This window comes from Chinchilla lanigera, unplaced genomic scaffold (genome assembly GCF_000276665.1).
Source record: "Chinchilla lanigera isolate Chin_1 unplaced genomic scaffold, ChiLan1.0 scaffold00116, whole genome shotgun sequence".
Taxonomy (NCBI): Eukaryota; Metazoa; Chordata; class Mammalia; order Rodentia; family Chinchillidae; genus Chinchilla; species Chinchilla lanigera.
Window position 1 is genome coordinate 4173138 of NW_004955517.1, and position 16082 is coordinate 4189219.

Consider the following 16082-nt stretch of genomic DNA (forward strand, 5'->3'; position numbering starts at 1 on the left):
AGCTTTAGGTAATATGGTGACTTCCCCACCCTCGCATCATTCAGCAGGTGTAACTATCAATGTGTGTACAATAGGACCGCACTGCCCACATTATTTTAAAGCACCTTGTAGCCCAACCTACTGTATTTTGGTGAATGTTACATAAGCACTCCAGCATAAAGATCTACTATAATTATCCAGTTGCCTAATGATAGTCCTTTAGACTTCTAAACACCGTGCCATTATAGGGCATACGCAAGTATTTCTAAGAATGTCTAAAAGTAGAAGCAATAGACAAAAGACTCTCAATAGTTAATATTTTCAGAGATACTGCCAAGAAGGCCTGCAAAGGGCTCCTTCAACCTGCCACCTTCGGGATCCACTGAAAGCCTTTCATGTAATCATGTTTGAAATGCTTCATCGGAGAAACAACTGAAGTTCTTCTCACTGGTTTGTATCATTTTACACCAGTACAGCACTGAACAATGTTTCATCTGCCTAAGATGCTGTCCAACCGTCACAAGGACCCTGAAGAATGTGTTAATGTTCTTATAATACTGTATATATCGGCATCCACTGAGTTTACACACACTTATGAAACCATCTGCAGAGTTTTTTAAAAGGAGGAAAAGTACAGTCTATATTGAGAAAAAAAAATTCTCTTAAACAGTAAGAGAAAAAAAAAAGCCAGATCTGGCCAACTACGGTAAGATACTCAAGGTACCTCAAGCATATGGCAACACACTTCTCTCTTTCATACATACAGTCCTGATTAGTGTGCGGCCATATGTGTTTTTTCCCACACAAAATATCCCCGTACAAAAAGAAAACAGTACCTATAGAAAGATTCAGTTTGTTCAACAATTTGTTCCCCAGCTTGAGGCCCTCCCTGTCCCAAAACATTCAGGTAGGGACAGGGAAATACAAAGATTAATTACCGGGAAAGGTTTGGCTCAAAGAACATTAAGTCCAAAGAATATTAAGAAACCTGGACAAAACATTACACCACATCTCAACAAGGCCCAGTCCATTTTTTTTTTTTTAATCTTTATAGCAACCCCACCACGCCTGTGCTCACTTACTAAATGCAGTGCATCTGGAAGACTCCTCAACCATCCCGTTGCTGTCTCTTCCATGTCACAAAAGTAATACACTCCCACGGCTCTTTCCTTTTCTCTCTCTCAAGTGCCCATGATACAGTCTCGTCATCTCATCCCGCCCTCTTCTTCCCAGCGGATCCCTCACCATACATCCAGTGACCCCACTTAAAAAGCAAGCCAACTGTTGTCCCTTTCCACCACAAAACCATTTCACGGCTCCCTGCTAGCTCCAGAAGGAAAGTGTAGGTCACCACCAGGGTATTGTGGGCCCCCGCGTGCTCCAAATCTGATATTCTGCATTTTCACCACAGCTTTCTTCACCCTGCCTTGTGCTACAGTGCTTTCAGCTCCCCGGTCACTGCCAGAGCATTTCATGCCTCAGGGCCTTTGCCCAGCCAAGCAAATCCCTCCCATCTTTAAAGGCAGGGATCTGGCAACAGCAATTCGAAAAGGAACATCGCTGGCCCTCCTCTGCCAGCACATGCCTGGCACGGAGTATGCACTGAGTGCAGTGAACAGTAACTTTTACTGAAAAATGAGTCACAGACAGAGGGATACACAAGGATGGAAATAACCGCAAGAAGTAAACAGGAGACTCTGGAGTTAAGGGACACACGGGTCAAGGTCAAGCACGGAGGCCAAGGCAGCCTGCCAGGCGGGGCACTACAGGCTGAGTTCAGGTTGACCCCCCACAATGGTGTGGGTGCCTCAGATGAGAAGGCGTCTGCCACAAGAAGGCATCTTGGGAAGCTGTTTCTTTGTGAGCCTTGGTAGGAGGCTTGAGGAGAGGAAAATAATACAACAATATTAACATTAAAGCTGGAGATTCCAGTGTCTCCCGTTCTCCTCCTGACAAAAGCAGACTTCTGCAGGCATGCATATTTTCATTTGTTCTGCACAGACATTCTTAAAAATAGACATGGAAATAGAATTTTAAAGAATTTAATTATAGCTGCAGTTCACCAGGGGAGAGCTTGTGACTTCAAGGGATCCAGTTGAGAAACCTTTTACAAATCACTTACTGCTTTTTAAATTTCGGGGCAAGAGCCACCCCTCCAGCTCTGATGAATGCGAACTACAGATTCCGGCATGCTCTCCTCTTATCTGTCCGTCCATTTGCCCACTTGCAAAAACATGCACTGAATAATCACAACGTGAGCCACTACGCACACTGCAGGAGAAACTAGGAACAATAAGCTACAATCCCTATCCTCAAGGATTCTGCGTTTAGCTGGGGAAAAAAGTGAGTGTGTGTGTGTGTGTGTGTGTGTGTGTGTGTATGTGTGTGTGTGTGTGTATTTTATAAAACAAGATGTTTATATGAACATGTAGTGGAGTGGTAGATAATTAAGAGCCCAACGGGTAAAACATTCTCTATGACAAGGTAGAAGCAAAAATTATAGCAGGTGCTTACATACATGACCTCTGCTTCTCAAAGCCACACTGCAAGGTATGTTCTTTTATCTCCATTTTCTAGTTCGTAAGACATCAACCGTAAGACGGTTAGAAAAGGGCTTGGACAGTCCCTGTTCCGGGAAGAAATGCCTCCTAGAAGCACGTGTTTGACCTTCATCCAGCCCATTGCCAGAACTCCTTACAGGGAACTTCTGTTATCACGTGTTTCCATTTTGGATTCCTCTAATGATGAGAGAATTCCCCCTGCACTGACTCCTAAAAGGTCTTTATGCACCAAAGAAACATGAGACAGGAAATGTTCAAGGTGAAAAAGAAGGAGAAGTTGAGGGGAAGAAGACAACCTATTTTTGTCCAAGTCTCTGAGGGGGAAGGGAGCAAATGGCTTTATATAAATGTCTCGTTTCCACCTGGACTTCTGCCAGTCTGCTTATTTCTCTCTCCATCAGCAGTGACCTACCCAACATGTGTTACTTTTCGTGTAGTAATTACAGAAGTTCTGGGCAAACTCCGAAATGCATGTGCTATCAGCACCGCAAGCAGAACAGAAAGAAATCCGCATCTTAGTGGGGTAAAATTAGGAGAAGAAAATTTTTTTAATGTTTCCAATTCGATAGCCTGAAAAAAGTAAATGTTTTCCAGTGTAGGATGACACGAAATACACAAAGAGGTGGTTGATTTTTTTTTCACCTGTCTATGTAGGAATAAGAACAATGAATCCAAAGATATAAAAAAATGTTGAAATTACACAGCTATTATTAACAGATTAATTTCTTAGATGCCACTTTATACCTTTCATGAAAGACGTTTGTATCCATGTTGAACTCAAATATTGTGGCCCTTTTTGACAGTGGACCGAATGAAGAACTAGAGAGCTAACACATCTTCAGGTGACCACAATGGGCCTAAAACAGGTTTCTGAATGGACCGGTGCTCACACAGGAATTGTGTGATAAGCCTATTAAAAAGTCTAGTGCTCTAATGTTTGGAATATAAATAGCATGTTTGCCTGAGCCAAAATGATGCAGCAAAAGCAAAACAGCTTAGCTTGTCCTAGATTGAGAAGCGAAATGTTAATGAACCATGGTCAGGACAATACCCTACAGCCACGCTACCCACAGCTGCAAACCTCTCGCAGCCCTCAGCACTGACCGGCACAGGAGGGCGTCAGAATAACCAGGCCGGCTTCAGTCACCAAACTCCACCCCACACGAAGCAGCCTACACAGCAGGGCACAGCGCCCCACAACAGCAAACTCCTACTCACCCCTGTGACCTATTCCCAGAAACAGCGCCCTCCGCTCATCCTCCCTCCTCCAGAGCCTTCTCCCAGAGCAGATCCCTGGCATCCCTGTGACTCCTGCCCACGAGGCTCCCTGAGAACACACCAGCTCAAGAGAAATGCGAGGGAAACAAAGACATCATCCCACTTCAAAACAGCCTGCATTTGAGTGACTAAGATTCTCTCAAAGCCCCAGCTTGTACTGATGAAGACAGCACTGGCAAACACTTGCTGTAAAGGCCCAGATAGCACCTAACCTTTTCAGTCCAGAGTTTCTTGTCAAAAATACTCAACTCTACAGCTGAACCCTAAAAGCACCACAGACAATATGCAAAGTAATAAGCGTGGCTGTGTTCCAATAATACTTTATTTACACAGACAGCCTGCAGTTTGTATTTTGCCCACTTTTGAACTCGGGGAACATCTGTTTAGTCCTCATCCCCAAATTCCAAGTGGGTCATTCTCCAAGTTGTGGCTGAGTACCTCACTTGCTTAGCCCTGAGCACTACCCAGGAATCACCTCCTGGGGATCACCGCCACCAACGGAGTTCAGTTACAGCAGCAGCAGCAGCAAAAGGAGTAATAGCGTCAGAAACTGCAGAGGTAACATTAAGTACTTACTTCCTGACAGAGGTGATGTTAAGCTTCATACACACATCACCTCACTTCATCCCACAGCAAGCTCACGACGGAAGTACTAGTATTTCCCACGTAAAGATGGGAAAACTGAGGCTCCAAGCAGTATGTGTCCTTCCAGAACCCCACCTGATAAAGCTGAGATTTGAACCATGGTCTGTCTCTCCAGAAGACTTACAACAGTCATACCCTCACACGCCACACCTGCAAAGTACCGTCCCAGGGTCAGCATCTTGGGAAGAACTGCATGCATCCGAGTATTAGAAACAGAGGCTGAAATGTGGACCATTAAACTAACCATCCAGACGTGGCCTGCTTCCTCTTCACTAAATTAAAAAACATTCCCCCAACAAAGGAAGAACCTCACTTAAGGGAAAAAAAAAAAAAAAAAAAAACCTCACTTCATTTGTGAGTAATGTTTCAAACACCATTTATGCGTTTAAGTATAGACCCACAACCACGAGCTCCCCATCTCATTCGTTCTGGCTTTAATTAAGGCACCAGCAGCCCACAACTCTAACCCCTGCCTGTCTCTTCTCTGCCACTGACTGTCTGGTGGCCCTCCAGACCACCCCTTCACAAAAAGAGCCCCGACATGTTGGTCTTCTGGTGTTACGGCCGAGGACGGTATACAGGTTTGAAACTGAGCACCAACATGCTGCCACAAGCAGAAGAATCCACGCCTGACTTTGTGTGACAGGTCACAGTCAAACACAGGCACACTAAAAATATTGTATAAAATCACCCAGAGGCTATAATGTGTATAAAGTGTATATAAAACCTAAATGAACATATCAGGGATCCAAGATACACATCTCATTACGTACAATGAAAGACTTGGGATCCAAGATACACATCTCATTACGTACAATGAAAGACTTGGGATCCAAGATACACATCTCATTATGTACAATGAAATATGCCAAAAAGTAGAAACCTGACAAATCTGAAGCACCGCTTGTCCCAAGCATTTGTCTCATTCTTTTATGTGTCTTTTATATTCACCTACCTTTACTGGTTCTTGCAAAACAGTCCGTATCTCTCTGAGGGATTCCTCTTATGACTGCCCTATTTCAGCAGAAACAATGTCATCTACCACAGGAGCTGACAAACCACAGCCTGTGATGCTTATTCAACTGGTCACCTATTTCTGAACAGCTTACAAATGAAAATGCTTTTTGTATTTTTTTTTTTGCAGTACTGGGGATTGAACTCACGACCTTGCACTTGCCAGGCAGGCGCTTATGCCACTGAGCTAGATCCTCAGCTGCTTTTTGTATGTTTAAATGGTTGGAGGGATATCAAAAGCATAGTATCTCTTGACAGAATGAAATTATAAAACTCAAGTTTCAGTGTTCACAAATAAAGCTGTGCCAGAATACTGCCAGTCTGCCCATTATTGCCCATCTCTGATTTTATGGCACAACAGCTGTGGCAGAGACCGGATGAAAAACTTACAGTATTTACTCCCTGTTGTTTTAAGAAAGTGCACCTTGCCCTAAATTTGAGCCATCAGCCCATCCCTTGACAGAAGCAGCGCCCAAAGGCATACACAATATAGTCCAGAAGTAGAATCTACTTAAGCCTGCCACAGGTAAGACATCAATAATCGCTCCCATCCCAAAGATGGCACGACTTGTGTCTATTCTTAACTGAATAATGGGCCCAGTTTTAGGCCTTCATTTCTTCGCTGCCATTTGCAACTGAAGATGCTGATAGGATATAACTTCCAATTTCCTGACTAACAGCATCATTATTTTAAATTGATGAACTGTAAATAGCAGGCCACTTTATGCCTCTTCCTCTGACTCCTATCAGAACCAGAGACTACAAAATGATAAATCTTCTCTCCGGGTTTCTTGGCAAAAAGATAGATACACAGATATGTATGTATGTAATTTTGGCTTTCATCTTTCAATTTCCTTCACTCATCACAAATGCTGACAAAAAGGCTCTAATTAGATAATCCTAATCACGAAGAATGGGGTATGATGGAAGACTTCAGAATCGCTATCTGCTAGCAGGAAAACAAAATAGATAGGCTATTCTCCCTGTAGGGGCAGGAGATTTATCAATAGACAAAAGGATGCAAAAAGCCAATAGATAAGGTGTAATTAAAGATCAGACCTATAAATTTTACACTGGCATACATTTAACAGGATTTGCAGGTGGAAATTCAGGATTGAAGACCTGAGCATTGGAGATGAAAAGAGTATCTTTCAGTTCTTTATCCAACAATGCTTAACACATAAATTTATTATTAAGACTAAAACGTCATGTCTTCAAGCTCTCTCATACTAGAGACTTGAATTATTCACTGCCAAAGTATAGTAATTCCCAAAAGTGGTCTATCTTCCTCAAGTATTCCTCCTTAATTAGCTATAATCCATTTTTCATATTTTTTGAGCTTCCGTATATCTTAGAAACACGAATCCACCTATCATTATTTCCACTGAAACTTTGAACAAGTTGTGGCAGGTTCTCTCACTGGTCAAAGGCTAAAAGGAAAAATTAAAAACAAAAAAAAAAAAACCTCCACGTACTGTAGAAAACTAGTCAAACAAACAGGAGGGTGCAATTTGGACAAAAAGTTGTGCTTCCCAGATTAGAGCATGCAGGACCCTTTTCGCCACGTGACGCTTTCTGCTCTATAAGCAGCCGTTTAGGCCACCGGGACAAGCCTTGTACTCCACGCTCGCTGAATCGCAGGCAGCCAAAGGACGGAGGAGGGGAGGCTCTGCAGAGTCTTTGGAAAGTTCTGAGATGGGAACAATAATTCATTAACAAGGAACGTTCAGAAATAAGTGCAAATGGATGGGGAAAACAGGTTGAGAAAACAGGTGGGAGAGATCAGGCTTCAGTATTTCAACTTTTAGTGAACTCCAAAACGGGCGCACGAGAAGAACTCAGGTGTGCAAGGCGTGAGACGTGTGCCTGGTAGTGAGTGTGAGGGGCTGTCCGTGCTCCCATCAGAACAACTCACCTGAGTAGGCCCAGTACGGGTCACCAGAAGCTTTGCGCCTGCGGATCTGCACGGAGCCGCCGTGTCTGCTGTCCTGCGGGGCCCCAGCGTAGCCTTCAGTCAATGCTGGAAAAGATGGAGACAGGCAGTGAGAGCAGGTCATCACCCCCTGTGCATACCCTGGTGACCCCAAAAAGCACAGACCTCTGAATGGCTAGAAGAGCCTCCTTATTTGAAAGGAGACAAACAACTACAGGAGGGTCCAGAGCAACTCCCACCAGCACTATTAATCTTAACAGCTGACGGTGCGCGCTGACTTTGCACTGAGACGCAGGGCACACTCCGCTTTACATGCTTCAACTTATTCAATCCGCAAAACATCACCAGGCTGCGGGTACGGCGGTGCGGATGATACGCAAGCCAAAGCACCAAGGAGGGTATTAACTTTCACTTGTGCCAAGTCGGACAACTCATAGAACCAGAGGCTGCAGTTTTGGTTCCAATTTCATGAATAACCATAAATCCTAGTCATAGGCCCGCTGGCCTCATTTGATCTGCACAGACTAGGGGTGGTTGTATCTGTTTGACAGATGGAGAGATTCAAGCTCAGAGACAGTAACTGGCCCCAGGCACACAAGTGAGCAAATAGCAGATCCAGCAAAGGGAACATCAACATCGATGCATCAAAAGCCCGGCCCCCGCCACCCAAACCCAGCATACAGCGAGGCCTGGGAGTCCCCTCACAGGGAGTGTCGGTATTTCACATCCTTGGACCCGAAAATAGCCACCTGCAATACTGAGAACAAGGAAACCTCCACGGCCAACAGTGTTCAGGCGAAAGAAGAAAAGAAACAACACTGCTTAATGATATATTTTTTTAAATTCAAAATGAATCCAATCCACCAAGCAGAAGCAAAAATATTCACCGCCACTCCACAGAGCTCCATCTGCCCGGTATGGTGCTCAAAGCCTTCTCCTCCCATCTTCCTCACGGATGCAAATTTCTCTTGTTGTGAGCCCGCACCTGAACGCACTGATGTGTAAGAACACAAATATCACAGGTGCCCAAAATCCAAAACGAAAGGGAATTATACTCCCAACAATGCACACCACCTGACTATGTTAATATTTAAATGCACCCAAACAAAATTAAGTGTGCTTTTCCAAAGCAAAGAAAATAGGGGAACTGCACTTTCAATTTAAAATGAAGATGGAAAGGGGAAAACAATACACTCTCAATTGCAAATGGGCCAGGAATAACTCTAATAATGGTCTCAGCCTAATGAGAACAAGAAGGGAACGTGTGGACCTCCTCATGCTTACACCTGACTTGCAGAGACGATCTTTAACACAAGCAGAGCTAGAGGAAAGATCCCACAGAAATGAGCCCTGTAGAGGAAAACGGGCATCTAACAAACTCCAAGTAAACATCTAAAAGTAAACCTAGTATCACTTGTATCTGATCACTGGTCCTGAATGACAAAGCCTAAATCTAAGTCTTTAGATTTTGAAAGATCATGTTTAAAGTACAGTGAAGGTTTAGGGCCCTATCATCCAATCCCTCCTACAATTTTGTAGATGAGTCATTCAGAACACTAGGAAGTTGACCATTATAAGCATCTATAGATCAAAAATAAAATTTTCATCTCCTAATTACTCTTTCCTCTACTAAAGCATACCAAATGAGGCTTATATATTGTCTGTACATATTTGAAACGTATATATCTATTCACTGCGCTTCAAGTATTTTTTCCCAAATAATCCTTTTCTTTGTATCAAGACAATGAGTAAAATAATGTCCCCACCATCTGAATAATAAATGTAATTTTTTTTGGATATGTGGGTGAGCCTTAGTTTCCATGTACATCTGTAAAACGCAGCCAAAAATACCAATCGCGAATTACTGTTATGAAAACACAACTTACTATGAGCAGAGCGCCTCATTGTCAATGCTTTTAAATACCTGCAAACTGTTAAATAATATTTAGCACAGAGCCATGGACTTAAACTAAATCAAACCAAACCAATATATGAAAGTAATCACAGAAACTGAGCTTTGGCTGGGAGCAGGAAGTTCTTGAAAATTAACTGATTAGGCTGCAAACAAGTAGCCACTTTAGGTCTGACCACCTAACTGGTTGTCTGACTAAGCTGTAGCCAGTTTAATGATTCTCCATGTCCCTAGTTCATTTTTCTGTAAATCTGTCAGATGGTGATGCGGGAGTTCTCAGGACCTCCTCTACTGGTGGGTGGGGGTGCTGCTCAATTTTGCAAATCATTCTTTTCTCACACCGTACTACATTTAACTGGTCTAAGGGATTTTCCTTTCTAACACAAAGTAGTGGGAATTTGTTTCAGAATCTTTGCTTTTGTAATACTCATACCCTGCTCCACCTAACTGCGAATCATGGATTCGCCAGCAACTTCCTGTTACCATCATCCCTGCCAGCTGTGGGCGGAGCTATGTTTGCAGGAAGTCGGTTGGATCAGTGTATAACTGCAGGTGTTGGGACCCAAAGCCTCAAAGGGGTGGGTTAAGGACCAAGCAAGGATCAACAGAGGAGCTAAAAAGTGGAACCAAGCCAGAAGACAAAGCACCAATCGATGAATTCTGTCAACAATGCATAACCCCTGGGCAAAGCCGATGTGAAGCCAGCCCTATCCTAGGCTTTATATTAACATGAACCAATTACCTGGGAAGGCTCCCTCTTCTGTCTCTTGTATGCAAAAGATCACCCAAAGACAACGAGAGCACTTTAAACAGTCACCTCAAAGCCTCATCATCAAGTTCCCCGGCCATCCAAGACACTGCTGGAATACAGGTCTGACTGTGATCCCTGGGCTGCTTTTAAAAAATAAACAGAAACCCATAGGCTCTGAACCACTCACTGACATTCCCCTGCCCACATGGCAGTACTTTAAAAAAAAAAAAAAAAGGTCTCCAAGTGATCGTTTTAAAGAGCATCAGGGTCTGGACAGCAGCCAGACCAGCACCTAAGTCCCACCTCAACATTCTGGGCAGCGGCAATGGGTGCCTTCCCCTGCGCCTGGCTCCCGGGATTCTATGTTGAAGTCTGACAGGATCAACACACAGCCCTACGGAGCTGGACCCAAGATCCCACAAGGCGCCACTCCTCACTGACACTTCCAACTCCTGCTCTCCCAGCCTGCAACTTCACAACCGAAGTCCTCACACCAATAAAGCCGGCCAAGCGGAAAGAACAGCCCACTGCAAAGGTGACCACGGACAGAGCCAGGTTCAGAACTGAGACAACTCTGAACTGACCCAGAACAGAGTTTTCACCCCAAAGCTCCTTAACAAACCAAGTACAATAGGAATGGGGTTTTCCTCAGGGCTATAAACTCCCACATGAACTCTCTATGAAAGACGGAATGTGGAATTGAAATCCCCACTACCAATCTCCCTTTTATTCCTGGAAAGGGGGGTGCTTTTCATTTCCCAGAAACTCTGAGATCATCAGGTGGTGCAAGGGGGGCCAGACTGCAGCAGGTCTCTTACTGGAGCAGCACCAGTGCCAGCAGCCAACTTCGCCTGCTGAGAACGCCGCACGGGGGAAACAGGAGCACCTCCAAGCACTGTGCTCGAAGTCATGCAGCCTTTACCTAGACAGCATGGAAGCCACGGGATCTGGGGTCCCACTCCCCAAGTTTCTGAAGCTATTAATGGAGAAGCAAAGATATATCCAATTCAAGGAACAGGAGGCTGACATCAGAAGGTCTTCTCATGACAGTGCAAAGCCATGGACTCCACACCCCGAAGAGCAGATACCTTACCGTCACAGCCACACATATACGTCACATCACACTGGCCTGGGGGTCTGGGCCAAGTGTCAAAATGCTGCTGAAAGTTACACAGGAACAAAAATAAGAGGTGTGGCACTGCTGAGGACACAGCAGTGGACAGGGGTAAGAGAGGTGGCAGCACCACCCCAAGGAACGCGGGTTCACCGTACCTTCCTCATACACCACTGCAGTGCTGAGGTACAACGTGGCTCTTACAGAGCCACGGATGTGCGGGAAAGACTGTTCTGAGGGGCACACTGCATGCGCTATGGAGAGGTCCAAGTTGCCGGGAAATAAGAAGCACAAGGATCCCTGGACGACTGCCAACCCACCACCCATAAAGGAGCTCAACACACGGTATGTGGTCATAAGTGAGGAAGGAAGGAAGGAAAGAAGGAAGGAAGGAAGGAAGGAAGGAAGGAAGGAAGGAAGGAAGGAAGGAAAGGAGGGAGTGAGGGAGGAGGAGGGAGGGGAAAGGAAGGGGAGGAAAGGAGAGGAGAAAGGAAAGAGGAAAAGAAAGAGGAAAGGAAAAAGGAAAGGAAAAAAGAAAAGAACAAGGAAAGGAAAAAGAAAAGGGGGAGGGGGGAAGGAGGCAGGGAGAAAGGGAGAGAGAAAAGAGAGAGTGAGAAAGGAGAGAGAAAGCCCTATGGGGTCACTGTTCTGGTAGACAGTGGACGTAAGCGTGTGTTACGGCTTATATGTAGACATCCCCACCGAGCCTCCCGTGGTTGTAAGTAGGGATGTTCAGAGGTGGCTGGTGTACAATGTGTGATGCTGGGGTGAAGAGTGTGTGATGAGGGCTGGGGACACAGCTCAGTGGCACAAGTCCCCGTCTGGCAAACGCAAGGTCCTGAGTTTGACTGCCCGTACGAAAAAAAAGTGTGTGAGCCTTTGGTCTGGCACAGTTCTGGATGTAGGTAGCGGGAAGGCCCAGTGGGTGTGCATGCTTTGTCTGTCCTAAGGACGCGAAGCCCAGACAGAATAGAAGGGACAGAAATGCGGCTGCTGCCGCGTCATTTGCTGCTTGTGGATTTCTTTGCTCCTTCACTGCCACGTCTGCCCACCATGAACAGTTTCTCCTCTGCGATGCCCAGCTGCATGCCGCCCTGCCTTGAAGCAGCCAACTATGGATGGAAACCTCTACAAACTGTGCGCCAAATACACCTTTCCTCCTTTAACTTTGGTTGTTGGGTATTTTGCCTTAGCCACCAGAAAAGTAACTAAGATAGGGTGTATCTGTCTCTCAGTGTGCATATATAGTTAATAAACCATATACCACAGGCAAAAACACAACCTCCTCGGAGCCTCTCTTCTGAGCCCCTGCCCACCTGTGAGATACATCTGAAGCAGGAAGGCAATAATTATGGCCAACAAATAAGCAGTTCTTGGGGAGGCCACTCAGAAATGCACAAGGCGGCAAAGGCCTTTATCAGTTGGCACCAGATTTTTTTCAACAGATAAACAACTCTTTAAAGGTAGCTATATTTAGTTTTCTTTTATTATCTATCTATAGTGCGTGATACAGATTCAGGGACCAATCGGTAGTGTGTGATTTCTTACCCCGCCCCCAAACAAGAACATAATATTGTCATAAATTTACAAAAGCAAAGCGTTTTCAGTTCTCTAGTCTTGATCTGCTGCAATCAACTACGGGGTGACTTTTTGAAATCCATTTTTGAAAAACTTACTTGTGAGTAGCAGTCAAGACAGTACACAGAGTGTATTAAGCAACTTAATGTTTTATTGGCACGAAGCAGAGATTTGCAAATAGAAACAGACTGTGGTTCCCAAGCAAAGCCACACAGTCAGCACACCAGATTCAATCCATTTTAATACTCTCTGTCCTCTCCTGAGCCCACACAGCCAACCAGCAGCAGCACGGCAACGCTATGCTATGGCTATGAATCATGCTATCGATTTTCAATGTCTTCTGTGCAGAAAATTAAATTATGCAAATGCATGCCTTTATGGATCCTTACCTTAATGTGAAACTGTACACTTGCTTATGTCAGCAACTTAATTACACAATTAAAAATGGAGTACGCTTATGAAACTATGCGGCTTCACTCTTCAGAACAGACAATAGGTGTAAATCTGCCTATGGGCATCACGTGAATAACAAGAGGGAGGAGACGGCGTGACACAAACACCTTCACCAAGTTGTGCGGCACCAAACCTCGACGGCTTATGGAGCTGAGGGCCTCTGTCGGAGGAACGTCGGGAGCCTTTTCATCCTGCTGTGACATTGTAAGTTACTGCAAGGAAGTCAAGACACAGAAAAACCCAAGAGTGCGCACAGCTTATACTCACCCTCAAAGAAGTCAACCCCGGTGTCACTGTACCCAACACACACACACACACACACACACACACACACACACACACACACACACACACACACACGAGCATGTGCCCAGCGGGTTACCAAACACGGTCAGGAGGAATTTCAAACTTAAAGCAGTCTTCAAGGACCTGTATAAGAGTGAAGTAAGTTGAGAAAGGAATCATCTAGCCACTCCGATTGCACAGGTGAATTTGGGTATCTCAATTCCGCCAAGATAAAAGTGCGGGTTTCAAAAGCAGTAGTATTAACTAGCCGGTGACGCTTACATCTCACTCAGCGAGAGGAAACTTGGTTGCTAGGCAGAGAGCTGAATGAGTGACAGGTATTTTCCTCAGGGAGTTTTCATAAACTCCATCTCCTCTCAGAACTTCCACCTCGTCTACCTCATTTCCAGCCTGAAGCAAAAAAGATAAAAATGTTTCTTGACCCAGAGGCCCACTTCTTTCCTATGAAAATACCCTAAGAGTTACCTACTACTGAATATATCAGTGAAACTATTTCCTATGTGCACGATTTAATTTCCCAGAGCTACGGGACATAGTTTAAAAAAATAAATGTTTTTATTCTGGGACTATAAAAGCCGATGTGTAACCCATCTGCCTTTGCTGTATCTTCACAAGGATTCTGTATAATCAGTACATACTCTGTTTCACAGGCAGTGTGACGGGGGAGAGGGGTGGAACTTGAAGCCGTGTTAACTCTTCTGTGTTAATTTGCAGGCGAACATTTTCCCTCCAAAGAGCCCTGCCCCTCTGAACACCACATGAAATAAAGTTCTTGGCATACATGTTTTTTCTTGGTTTTACTGTCATAGAGAAGCAAAGGTCACTGAATCTGTATCAGATTATTTAGAATACGGTCATTACCTATGAATGCAGATATTTTTCTTCCAAAAATGCAAATGGGTATGCTGGAATGTTAGAGTACGAAGATGTCTTACCTTTTTTTGACATACGCAAACATATACGTGGAGCCAGGGATTTAGCTCAGTGGTGTAGCACCTGCCTGGCAAATGTGAGGTCCTTAGTTTGATTCCCAGTTAAAAAAAAAAATGTGTGTGTGTGTGTGTGTGTGTGTGTGTGTGTGTAAAAGGAAATGTACATTAGAGATGTCCACCAACAAAGGAAGACTGGTGGACACCAAAGATTTCAAAAGAAACTGCACTCCTCCACAGCACTGCCCTGTATTCCCACTGTGAACCAGAGCGTGTACTTGATCTCTGCTATATTATGATCTCCCCCAGGAAAGGTGGGGAAGGTTATGGCAAAAGTTATCCAATAGTGAAGGCAGAGTAAGTGAATGACAAGAAGATCCCAAAGCACCTTCTAAAACATGGTTGCACATCCTGAGCTCAAAGCAGACCAGTGCACTAACACATGAGGGTATTTCTATTTAACTATACAACCCATTCTATCTAGGTCATTCCAAAGAATACAGAGCGAGGGAGAGTAGGTCAGCTTCCATCCAAAACTGAAAACATCAGAATAAAGGAATTCTGGTTCCTGAGTGCCTAAGGGTGATGGATGGATGGCATTCAGATAAGCAGTCCTAGTTCTGCCGTGGTCAATGCCAAAAATAAGCCCACTAAAAATAAGAAACAGGCACTTTCATGTTCAAATGCGGAATGCAGATTTTCAGCATGGGAGATGAGCAGTTAAGCAAGCTGTTTATATCCATTATAAGTGCTCATACAACAAACAAATTAAAGATCCCTCAAGGATGGCGAAATCTCCATCAAGCACAATTTTCTCTAAATTTCAAAGAGCATTTAAGAACATTAAATCCCACACAATAGTCTGAAATGAATACATCTTTATCTTTCTTGTGACTAAAATGGGCAAAAGTATCAAATTATAGTTAAAGGTAATTAAATATTCTGATCAGCCTCTCATTTCCTTTGTGCCTGTATTTCCATTAATTGTAGTAAAATGTACTTGGTGAGTCTCCCAAGAAGTAGAATCAAGAAGTGTGTTCTTTTGCGACTACTGGATTACAAATGACCCCTGTAGTTGTGATAGTAAGCTAACCTTAATACAGCAGATTACAGTACAGCAGATTGCCTATTTTATCATATTCAAACTTATCTATTGTGCCAACTACAAAAGAAACTTTTCTCATCATCTGAAATGATAAAGAGACCTACTATATAGCTCTGATTTTTTAAGTAAAATAAATTACTAAAACTTAAGAGGCAGTTCAAGGGAAAGAGAAACCACACAGCAATTTGGTATCATAGGGGGCCAAAAAAACACAAAGCACCCTTGTAAAAATGAAGAAAGTCACGTAGAGAAGCCAGACACTGGCCTTTTCATGATTATTCTCCTGTATCACAGACCCCACTCTGAAAGGCAGGCTCCATCTGTTTTAATGAGAATTAAGAGATCAAAAACAGAGCCATTCCTCCTCAACTCTATTTTAACTCCTAGTTTAAATTTTTTTCCATTTTTTTATTTTAAAGAAAATAGTGTAAAAAAAAAAAAAAAGAACAATAGCAACATACCGCCATCACAGACATAAACAAAACAAAGCAAGACCATTAAAAGTGATAGAGGGTTTCAAAACA

The 16082-nt window shown here is 43.9% G+C and overlaps 1 protein-coding gene across 1 annotated transcript in view; it reads right to left on the reverse strand.

Moving 5' to 3' along the window:
• Ptprg (protein tyrosine phosphatase, receptor type, G) overlaps positions 1-16082 on the reverse strand; it is a gene marked incomplete at its 5' end in the record, with an annotated part of 676568 nt that overhangs the window by 496796 nt on the left and 163690 nt on the right. The window contains 1 exon segment of the mRNA XM_013506946.1: positions 7393-7497. Coding sequence (XP_013362400.1) covers positions 7393-7497 — 105 coding nt within the window.